General features: G+C 33.0%; 1 protein-coding gene across 1 annotated transcript in view; it reads right to left on the bottom strand.

Annotated features, from left to right (window-relative positions):
• LRP1B (LDL receptor related protein 1B) overlaps positions 1-11,925 on the bottom strand; it is a gene marked incomplete at its 3' end in the record, with an annotated part of 540,296 nt that overhangs the window by 170,893 nt on the left and 357,478 nt on the right. Inside the window, exons 16-19 of the mRNA XM_029284208.1 lie at positions 7,618-7,740; positions 5,367-5,507; positions 4,263-4,388; positions 934-1,050 (exon numbers count right to left, since the gene is read on the bottom strand). Coding sequence (XP_029140041.1) covers positions 934-1,050; positions 4,263-4,388; positions 5,367-5,507; positions 7,618-7,740 — 507 coding nt within the window. The remainder of the gene's footprint in view (positions 1-933; positions 1,051-4,262; positions 4,389-5,366; positions 5,508-7,617; positions 7,741-11,925) is intronic.

Genomic DNA, 11,925 nt, shown 5'->3' with positions numbered 1-11,925 from the left:
ATAATTCCTTAGCTTTACAAGCACAAAGTCTTTCTAGGATTTGGCAGCAATAGAAGTTTCCAGATTTGGCTTCTTCTATACATCCCTAGCCAGTTTATTTATTATTATTATTTTATTTACCTTTATTTTACAAACTGTTTATGCCATTTATTGGCAATGATCTCAGTGCATTTCTAATCTTTTCCTTTTCTTGCATTCTTCTCTTCCTGTTTGCAGCTGTGACTTTATATTCTTGTCAAATATTCTTTTTAACAATAGGAGACACATTTTCATTGTGTTTCTGAAATGTTCCTATGCTTCTACGTTCATTTTATGACACTTTATCTCTTCTTCATTAATTCCCAAATACCACCTTTATAATTTGCTAAAAGTGAATTATTTCTAATGATTCCTGTTCCCCACTGCCTTATTGTATATTTTATTTTATTTTATTTATTATTTTGCTAAGCTAACCAATGAAAGGAAGGAATAAGTACACATGGAAGACAGACATTATCATTTTGATTGCTCTTTAAAAAAAAAAAAAGTTTAGTCCCAGGAAGAGAGAAGTAAAAAGTTTTCTGAACTGTTTCTTCTCAATAATATCAAGATTGCATTTTAATCTATTTTGAATAAAACCCTTTTATATCTCAAGTGTTTGATTTATATATTTTGTCAAGTACTTGATATGCCCAAGAAACAAACAAATAAATAATATTGAATTACAGAAAAAAGACAGGTAGTATTTATTTTATGAAAGAATTTATATAACCTAGTTATCTGATAATCTGTTGCCTAAATAGTGGGAGCATGATACTCATTCCTAGAGGAGTTTAATATGTAAGACAACAGAAGAGCTAGGCAATAAATGGCTTGTCAGGAGTACTATCAAATTACAAATCAATTTCTTATATGAAACAAATATTCTATTTATAAAGTCTGTATTCAACTTACCACAAGTTGCTGTTTCATCTGAATGATCACCACAATCATCCTCTTGATCACATAACCATGAACGTGGAATGCAGCGTCCATTCCCACAGGAAAACTGATCTATTTGACATGGTCTTGCTTGAATGATAAATTGATATTAAAATTACAGAATGGAGATCAAATAAAATCATCTTGAGTCATTCATATTTCCTATGTATATTTGCCATGCACTGTATGTTTTGTTGCAATTTTATATGCTAGAAGCTTTTTAAATGCCACATCAAATATATATATATTTCCTATACTAAATAAGAACAATTGTAATTTTTTTTAGAAGTTTTATTAAAATGTCAACATTAAAATGTCATTTCTATCTAATCTCTTCCTCTTTCTTCCTCTTTCTCTATGTCTCTATATGGAAAGCCAATTTGGTGTAGGGGTCACTTTCTCTCAAACCTAGGAAGGAGGCAATGGCAAACCACATAAAAAAAAACACTATATCAGGAAAAAGTGCAAGGTATTTTGTCCAGGCAGTCCTGGACAATCAGACATGACTGAACAGAAGAAAATAAAAATACACATAAACACAAACGCACATACAGACAATATTATAAATATACTAAAGAAATAAAAGTGAATTAGAAACAAAGGATATAGAAACATCAGCTACACATTTTTCCTACAGAAAAAAGGAGAGATTCTTTCAGGTGATAAAAATTGGGGAGGATAGCAAGTACATTAAAACAGCCTTTTAAACCTTTTTATCCTTGAGGAACCCTTTAAATAATTTTCAGGTCTCAGTTGAGAATGGCTGCCTTACAGGTTAGCACTGAGTATCAAACTGGAACAATGAGCAAAAACCATGAAAATGTATTTTTAACAGGGAAAAATGCAAAGCCCTTCACTTGAGTAAGAAAACTCACAGGCACGAGTACAGGATGAAAGGAACTACGGCGGACAACAGTACATGTAAAAAAAAAACCTTGTTGCCTTGGTGGAGCATGAGCTGAATTATGAGGCAACAATGCACGTAACTAAAAAAAAAAAGCAAATGCAGTTTTGCACTGAATCAACAGAAATATATTGTTAAGACTAAGACACATAATGTTCCTCTCTGTTGCTGTTGCTCATGCAATGCCTAGTATATTGCATCCATTTCTCGATATCATAATTTAGGAAGGACATTGATAAACTGGAACTGGTATAGTGGAGAGCAACCAAGAGGATAAAGAAGGGAAAGTGTATAAACAGCTTCAGATGTATGTAGCCTACAGGAAAAAAAGACTGCAGAGAGATATGATGATTGCATTCAAGAATATGAATAGCCGGAACAGAATTGTTCAGAGTTGTTCCAGAATGCAAGACAAGAAACAAGGGATTTCATTTCTGATGGTAAATCATGAAGCTTTTTATAACAGTTAGAATTATTTAACAATGGAAGAATCTGCCTCAGAAGACAAAGGAATCTACTTCACTGAAAATATTTAAAGAAAGAGATATGGCTAGCTGGTAGAGCACTGGAGTAGTGGGTTGGACTAAATACTTTCCAAGATCCAACTTTACAATTTATGATCATATGCTAATTAGAAAGAACTAAATAAACTTAATTAACAAGCCTGATTCTCTTATTTCTTAAATAAAAAGCAAGAGGAAGTTTAAGATTAGATCATAATTATTGAGTCTAATAAGCTTGGGAATCCCTATTTTTTTAACAAAAAAAAAATCTCATCAGCAATGAAGATGCTAAATGGTGGTAAGAAAGTAATTCAGGAAATAGTGAGAGTAACTGAGACCAAATATAATAAAACAAATTGAATAGAGTTCTTCATTTCCATAAGGAAATTATTTATTTATTTATTTAGCGTATTTCATACAATGTGAGCAAAATCTATAAATGCTAGACACAAGGCAATCCTAAATTGCTACTTCATTCAGTTTAGCACTTGCACACCTGTCCTCAGTGCATCATAGGGGGCAAAATAGCTTATACCAGCTGACTAAGGGCACTCAGATTGCTGGCTCTTCTGGTTTCACTTCGCCTTGTGTTCGCCCGGCCAGGTCCAATGCCGGGTTCTGCCCTCTGCACACATGAACACAGCTAGGCTTTTCCCATTGAAGTCGTACCCATTTATCTACTTGCAATATTGCATGTTTTCAAACTGCTGGATAGACAGGAGATGGGAAGCAAGAGGTGGGAGTTCACCTCGTCTTGCAGAGCCAGGCTCGAACCGCTGGAGTGCAGACCATTTCTGGCCAGCAGTTCTAAGCCACGATGCCATGGCGTCCCCTCAGAAGGACACAATGAGCAGTGCCGTAACATTGGTACTGATTAGGAAGCACTCTCAGGTTTCTGTGAGCAGGGCTCAGCAAGATCTCCTGGTTTTACACAGTTTTATTTAGCTCTTAGTAAGGACTTGGCAGATGTGTCATAGTCACAGTTCAGCTAGATAAGAACCTTTATTGCAATAAGGATGAAGCCAAATGAAACAATTCAGTTATCCATTCCATTTTCCTTCTTTTTTAAAATAATAACAACAACAGTAATAATAATAATAATAAAATGACTTTGAATCAGTTTTGACTCCTGGAAACTACATGGACTAGTCTCTGCAGTTTTCTTGGCAAGGTTTTTCAGAAATGGTTTTGCCAATGCCTCCTACCAAGGGCTGAGAGTGACTGGCCTAAAGTCACTCAGCTATCTGGATTCCTAAGGAAGGACTAGAACTCACATTCTTCCAGTTTCTAGCCTGACACCTTAACCAAACTGGCTTTCTCTTAAAATTACATTTTGTTAAATCCATAGCTTTTTCTTCCCATCCTTCCCATGAAGCCAACCAGTTATTGAATGTTTCCATAACTACCGTCTCTAGTCTGTGCATGTTATTCTGCACAGCTGCCAAGATTGAAATGTGTTATACAGAGAGAATATGGCTAATAATTATTAGGTCTTTTCAATACCAAAATTTTACATGGCAATTAATCTATGGCCTGACTTACAAGCAGTATCTCTCAACATACCTGCTAAATGTCAAACTCCAGAAGGGAGTGAGGTGGGGAGAGAAACATATGAGTTAGTCCATATGGACAGTTAAAATTACTTAGTAAAGTGGAGGGGAGGAGGAAAGTAGGTAGGAAGGGTAAAAAAAAATTACTTAGTAAAGTAAGCCAATTAACAAGATTAAGTAAAACACCACCTAATTAGAAATTATTTTATTTAAAACTGATGGCAACCAGTAATGGCTTGGCTTCCTTCAGACCAAAATTTTAGATCTGAACATATTCAACAGAGGTTTAAGATCAAACATAATCACAAGGAAATGTGCTTGATTTGTTTTATTGTTTCCTTTTACCTGCACAAGTCTCATTTGATTCATCTTCATTGTTACCACAATCATTTGCTCCATCACAAAGCCATCTCTTAGGGATGCATCGGTTATTATGGCATTTAAATTGATTGTCAGGACAACTATGATTAACTGGAAGACATAATAATACCTTTTATATCCAGTAACAACCATTACATTCCACTGTAAATATGCTTTATAATAAATTGCATACACTGAAAAAAGAAACAACAAATGTTTAGCATTTTCATTTTTTCTTAATCTTACATCAAACTATGAAACTACGAGTAAAAAAAAATCCCTTATTCATAAAAGTAATCAATAAAATCACATAATATTCCAAAACTACTCTGACAAAATATTAGGCATCACAATCAACATTTAAATGCAAGATTGAAAGAGTTGAGAAAGAAGATTGAATACTTGTGTTAAAGTGTTTGCTTTGAAAATGTGTGTCGATCTTCTGGAAAAAATTGATATAGGTTTTATACATTGCACTATAGAACTGCACTATCTCTTCTCATTATACATTTTTTAAAAGTTGGAAAAAATTTAAAACTTCATGGAAACAAAGATGCTGCAGACTGTTGCCATCATGTGTTACATAAGTAATTGCCATTTCTGAAACCTCTGAAAAACACTATACTATTGTTTGTATTGTGGTTTCCTTTGGCTTACTTTTACATGTTATAAAGCTGTAAAAAATATCATTTTCCAAACCTATGTCTGTTTTTCAGAATCCTTAAAATATTACCAAGAAGCATTGAAACATTAAGCAATTTTCCATAAGTAATTCTGTCTTCAAAATATTGAAATTGATTATCTTCATTGGTTAGCAGAGTTTGCATCTGGCCCAACAACAAAACAAGGTCAGGGGGCCTTAGATCAAAGCAAACACATTAGATTTTTAAATCATTAGCATTATTCATTTTCTGAAGCCATGCTCTTCTAGTAGAATATAATGCCCAATAATTACATGATTTATTTTCATGTTTATTTTATTTTCATTCCCTTTAGATGTTTACATATTTTTGAATACATTATATCTAAACTCTCATAACAACAGCTTAAACAAATAGATACTATATACCATATTATTCAGATACATACAACAAATCTCTGAATGCTCATCAGAGCCATCCAGGCAATCATCATCACCATCACATTGCCAGCCATCTTGGATGCAGCGCTTGTTCCTGCACTGAAATTCACCCACTTTGCATAACTTAGGTAATACTTCTTCAGTATTAACTAAAGGGACAAAGATACAAATAAGAAACATTATTGTTGGCGGTGATGATGGTCACCAGGAGATTTTTTTAAGACAGATAGCAACCATATAGGTTGGATCAATCAATCTACTATTCAAGAACTTGGGAAATATTATTATTATAATTACTTGTGCACTGAAGAATAATATATATATTCCTCAAATCAAAAATAAAATATTTTGACTAAATCATGTATCTGTTGTTTCATCTTCAATTTAGTTTGATTTTAAAGTAGCTTATGGGAAAACATCTTTAAATTTGTTTCATGTTAGCAAACAAATCTGTATTTGCATTACTAAAATATTAAAGGGAATACTTTTTCCTTTAAATATGTTACCATTTGAGTTATTTTACATACATTACAAAATGTCGTGGTCTTAGATACATACTGATTCATCCAATAACTAACACATATGATAAAAGTAAAGATGCTCTCAAGTTGAGCTCTTCTGGTAAGTACACAGAAACATTGCTGAAGTTTTGTGGGCAATAACATAACCTTGGTTTATCATTACTTTCTACTGGGATTTTTGGAAATATTTATGGCAGTATGTTATGATATCCCAGGTTCTTGGGAAGAATGTGATGCATATGAAAGCCAACACCAGCTAAAGAACTGTCAGCTGTGACTTCACATAGTCATGTATAAAATAATGATTTGTTAGTATTGGATGGGACAACTAGGCCCATTTGTGTTTAACTGTATAGATCAGTTGAACATAAAACCAAAAAGGCTAAAATTGTAGGTATGTTTATTATTTATTTTACATATGCACAAATTTCATGGAACTTTTAGGATATTGGGAAGATTGTATCACAAATAAACTCCTCTTTTACACCCCTATAATCCCTTAAATTGGGATAGAATCAATGAGACTGGATGGAGCTGAGTGTTTACCAGCCAGATGCCCATAAGATTGTATCCAAAGTGAAGGGGGGGACACTATCTATTTAAAAATATATAGGAAGGAAACCCTTAAGAAACTTTTAAAAATGATATCTAAAAGCTATTTTTGGATCTCATTGAGTCCAGCTAATGATGGCTGAAAACCTCTCACACAAAAAAGAGTTAACAAGAATCAATGCAATAATGAGGGATGTGTCAACATTTAGACATTATTATCTTATTTTGTTCACAACATACTTACAAGCCAAGAGAGAAACTGTCTCAATAAGGCCATACTATTGTGTAAAAAATAAGGAAAGGGGAAAGGGAAAGGTTCCTACAGTTTGGAAGTGGCTTGCTATTGCTTCCTTCCTAGGGCTGAAGGAGATTAACTTGCCCAAAATGACTTTGAGTTTGAGGTAGGAGTAAGAACTCACTATATTCCACTTTCTAGCCTGATTCCTTCACAATTAATCTTGTTTAAGTAAGTCCAGTAGAGTAGAGTAGAGTAGAGTAGAGTATAGAGTAGAGTAGAATAGAGTAGAGTAGAGTAGAGTAGAGTAGAGTAGAGTAAATGAAAACAATGCTGCTTTTCACTTTTTTAGGTCAAATAATCTAATTTAAATTGGGGCAATTTAATCTTCATTTCATATTACAGTATGTATCTAGAAGGTGGGGTTCACCCATCACAGTTTTATTGCTTCTGTTGTGTCTTTCTGTATTTGCCCTGAAGTATGAGGACTTTGGGGACTTTCCCAGATTAAGTACTATTACTTAACGGGAAGGTACAGGCGATGTCCAGGATGTCTTTGCACAACTGGTGACCCAGTTGCATCTCTACCTCAATCCATTTTTCCTGGAGGTGAGGAGGATTGTGGGTAATGTTATAAGAAAAGTAAGAAAGCTTTTTCAGCCTTCCACTATTCTTTTTTAAAAGATCCTTTGTAAAAAAAAAAGTTTTATACACATGTGAGCTTCTCATCAATAAGTAACTAAGCAAATTGTCATTCTGAATTTCTATTAAATTTCTCAGAAGGATTTCCCTTAAATCCTGTAAATTCCTGAAAGAATGAAAGCCACCTAATACAAAATGCTGGGGTTTTTATCTGCTTGATGTTTGTCAATCATGCCCTTTTTATACTCTATATTTATTATTCTATCTTCCCTACAGGAGAAATACAAAATTTTCTCATGAAGATCATACACATGCAGGTTGTACTGTTTTCCTCCAAATGCTGATTATCGGCACAAGCGCACATTCTGCCTCCAGGTATCGCTAAACACAGGGTACTGCAGCCTCCATTATTAACACGGCATGCGTTGTCACCTGGAATTAGAGAAGAAAAAAACAACTTTAAATAAAAATATCTCAAGCAACATGATGAAAAGGAGGATACAAAAACATCAGAGACATACTGTTTGGATCAATGCACTTTCCTACAGTCTTATCTTTTACACTTGTAATCCACAGGGAAACACTCTATGAATGAAAACTAATTATTTTATTTGCACCCCAACCTTCTTCTTTGTCCATTATCAGAAAGAATATCGCATTTTATATAAAACAGACATACAAATCTAAGTAAATTTTGTTATTAGGACCAACAGGACAGCTCAAGAGGGTTGGTTTATACTTCATGGAGATTTCAATGGAATCACTAAAAGAATGATCAAGCAAGAATATCGAATTCTCAGGCTCTCAATACACACACACACCCTTCTGCCTGCTGAGACATTTCCAAAGATGAATTGTGCAAGGTCACTATCATATAGCATGCATGCATGCATGCATAAATAAATAAATAAATGTGTCAAGGAAAATGGAATACACTGCTGATTCATTTACATTTGTGGTTCATTTTATCACTTTAAGTATGAAAGAATATTTGAAAAATGAATGGGAAGAATTGACTTCTTAAATATGTAGTGAAACATGGAAAATGCAATCTATTATTGCCTGCCTTTGTTGAGAGTACACAGAATGTACACAGAAATGCCACGAACATATATGTATTATATGTTGGTAGTGTTTTCACTAAATTCTACCTGAATCTATTTTGGAGATTAAGATTGACGTTTCTATTCTGTTCTTAGAACATCTAAGGAACTGTGAAGAACAATCTTTCATACATCTAAGTCACAACATTCAGGCCAAATAAAATATTTTTCTTTTTTGTCCCCTGAGGAAGAACATTTCAAGAGCACCAGTGAAAGCTCAGAAGCATGTCTAGTATTTGTTCGACAGAATAGCTAAGCCTGACTGAAAGTCTTTCTCATTGTTTTGGAACTTGCCCAATTAATTCTGCAAACCAAATGTTAGGGAGATATTTACAAGCTCCATAATACTATTTAGCTTAACTATTTAGCTATTCAGCACTGTGTCAATAAGGCTTAATTTAGATTGTTCCATTCACCATTGACTGTTAGTGTGAAGCACAACTGCTAGATATATCCATATTGATTCAACTTTATTACTTAGCCTTAGAATCAATATGACTATCAGAAGCTTCATAATAGTTTTTAGGCAACACTGATTACATTTTCATATTTATTTATGTCTCACTACTAATTTCCATTCCAGAGACACAAGTACATGTACATAAGTACATGTACATATACTTGCTTATATTCATTCCTTGTTAATATTGCCTTACCTTTGTATCTATCTTTCTGCAATCCTAATAATATTTGCCATGTTTTATTTAAACTTAAATTCTAGGTTCAATGAATGAGGGACCTGTATCTTATTCATTATTTACAAAACCAACAATACTGTTGGGTTTGGATTGGTTTGTTTTGACTCTTAGACAAGATGCCCTCCAATCTTTTAGTGCTATGCTTGGCTGTAGACCTTCTGTCTCTCACACATTCACATACAAAAAAATAAGCTTCCTGGGGATTGCAGGAAAATATGGAAATAAATGAAGTCAATCATCCTGCTAATTGGGGACCAAAGGTATTGTGTAAAAATACTTCATGAGTGCAACCAACTAAATTCCAGTCTATTTTTAAAAGAATTGCAGATAGTCAATGAACTCTCCAGGTCTTACAGTCTACCCAGACCTTTGTTCAATTATTCATATTATTCAGACTATTGATGCTCTATTATTTAGAAAAGCTTTGTATACAATAGATCTGGGAATGTACTGTATATTTATAGTGTTAATAATTGTATGCAATTGAGACAATTTTTGTAAGGAAGAGAAGTAGTAGTGTTTCATATAAAATTCTCAGTATTGGAAAAACATGTATTGCAGTTGACCCTTATGAAAACAGAGGTTAATTTACTATCTCATAATTTCGGTTTTTTTCACTAGGAAATGACATGATATCAACAGAAATAGTAGTACATAATTTCTACTCTTAACACCAAACATTATTCATTACATTTTATATGTTGGTTTAATGCATGTTGATTGCTAAAACTTGGAATCATTATATTAGGGATCCTAGAAATGCAATGTTTATTACTGCTGCCATATTGCTTCCTACTAAGACACAATTTATACACTGAAAATCATCTTTTTGTAATGGTCTAACATATTTAAAATTGTTTCTTTGCTTCTCATGTTGGACCCTTCAACATAGGAATGTTAACAAGAATAATGACATTTGAGATCTGCATTTATTTATCTATATTTCACATTTCTAAGCTGCCCAAGTCCAATGATTTTGGGAGCCTAAAGGTATAAAAACAGTTTTAAAAAGTCAACATAATACTTAAAAGATACTTAACAGTATCTTTGAGGGGGAACAACACCACCTCATTATTCTAGATAGACAACAAAAGCTCCATCCTCCAATTCCCTGATTCATGTCGTGGCAGAAGGATAAATGAGAGGTTTATTATTGCTTATTTAGAGGGTTTTTTTTAAAAAAATAAATAAATGTTCAAGACTAATAATAATAAAATCTAAAATGGGAAGGAAAACATGTATTTTAATAAGGAGAGTACTTAAAGTAGCAGGTTATGTAACCTGCTGCTCAAGATGAAGTCATGCTAATCAATTTCTTTGTTAATCTCAGGTGACAAAACAAGGGCATTCATGCTCTTTATTACTACATCTGCTACTTAGTTCAGATTGCATTTCTTGTGACTGTTTAGGGCAGAACATGTTATATACATTTTAAATCCAAATCAATACTCAGATTCTTCAACCATATAACTACTACAAGTCTTGAAGGATATGTACATGTAGTGATCATTGATTAAAGTATAAATAGATTTTTACGAGCAGTTTTTTAAAATAACATAGAACTATAACCTCCCATTAATTCCCATAATGATGCTTTGAGATTGAGTAGACATTATACAAAATTATCTGAATTGTGAGGTCTTAAAAACTCTTTATATAGTACAGAACAAATACCTCAGTATTTTAAGTCTTTGACTCATTCTCAATATATACTTTATATTAATATTTTATATATCGATGAATAATGTATTAACGAATCAGAGAAAATACAAAAACATAAAGCCAATGCTGTTTTTTTTGTTTGTTTTTTTAAAAAATGCATTTTTAAATGTTGGGCTGTAGCTAAAGTGACATCTGTAATTATCATATGTGTATCCAGCCCAATAAATATAAAATCAAATAACAATCAGATCTAAAAAGCAACAGGTAAGTTTGAAGACTAAGTGCAGCAAAGCACTATTTTTTTCATTATGTGAAAATTATCTAAACTAACAATACTCTAATATTCTGACAGCAAGAGATTAAAAAAAGTGTCATACTTTTCTGGAAAGGACATTCCACTGAATAAACCTCACTACTAATACTCTAGCAGATAATATTCAATCTATAATTCCTATTCCAGACTGACTCAATTCTAATAAAGGAGAATATTTGTAGTTCAGAGTTGAACTGTGGGGTCCTTGGTGCTCTCTGAGCTTGGTTGTTTTCTTGCAAATGTTTCATTACCCAAACTAGGTAACATCATTACTGCACTGATGATATTATCTAGTTTAGAGAATGAAACATCTACAAAAAAAATAGCCAAGCTCAGACAGCACCAAGGATCACTGACCCAATTCTATACCTCATGGATATAACATCAGGCCATTTTTAGGATTTTCTTCAGTCTTGCCATCATTTGTTTTTGTAACTTTTCTTTTGTAAATTTTCTGTTAGCTACTGAAGATTTTTAGAAAACTCAAACATTTTCATGCTCTTTATTGAGAAAAATATTGAGATGTATTTATTGCTTGATTTATATCTTGACTTCCTGCTCTGGGAAATAAAACAACTACCATGATGATCTTCAGCAAACAGTCGGTATCTTATTTTATAATAATAATAAATAACAATCATAATTTATTTATTTTATTTATTTATAATAAGACTTATATGCCGCCCTTCTCCCCCATGGGACTCAGGGCGGCTCACAGCATATTAAAAACAATACAAAACATTTCCCTATAAAAGCCAATTAAAAACCAAATATTTGTAGCTGTGTCTTGTTTAAAATCATTAAAAATTGTCCCTATTTAAAAATTCACCCTAGGTCAGTC

The sequence above is a fragment of the Protobothrops mucrosquamatus genome, unplaced genomic scaffold (genome assembly GCF_001527695.2).
Source record: "Protobothrops mucrosquamatus isolate PMUCROS unplaced genomic scaffold, P.Mucros_1.0 scaffold429, whole genome shotgun sequence".
NCBI classification, from domain to species: Eukaryota; Metazoa; Chordata; class Lepidosauria; order Squamata; family Viperidae; genus Protobothrops; species Protobothrops mucrosquamatus.
The sequence above is the reverse complement of the archived record's forward strand: the minus strand, read 5'-3'. Positions and strand labels throughout refer to the sequence as shown.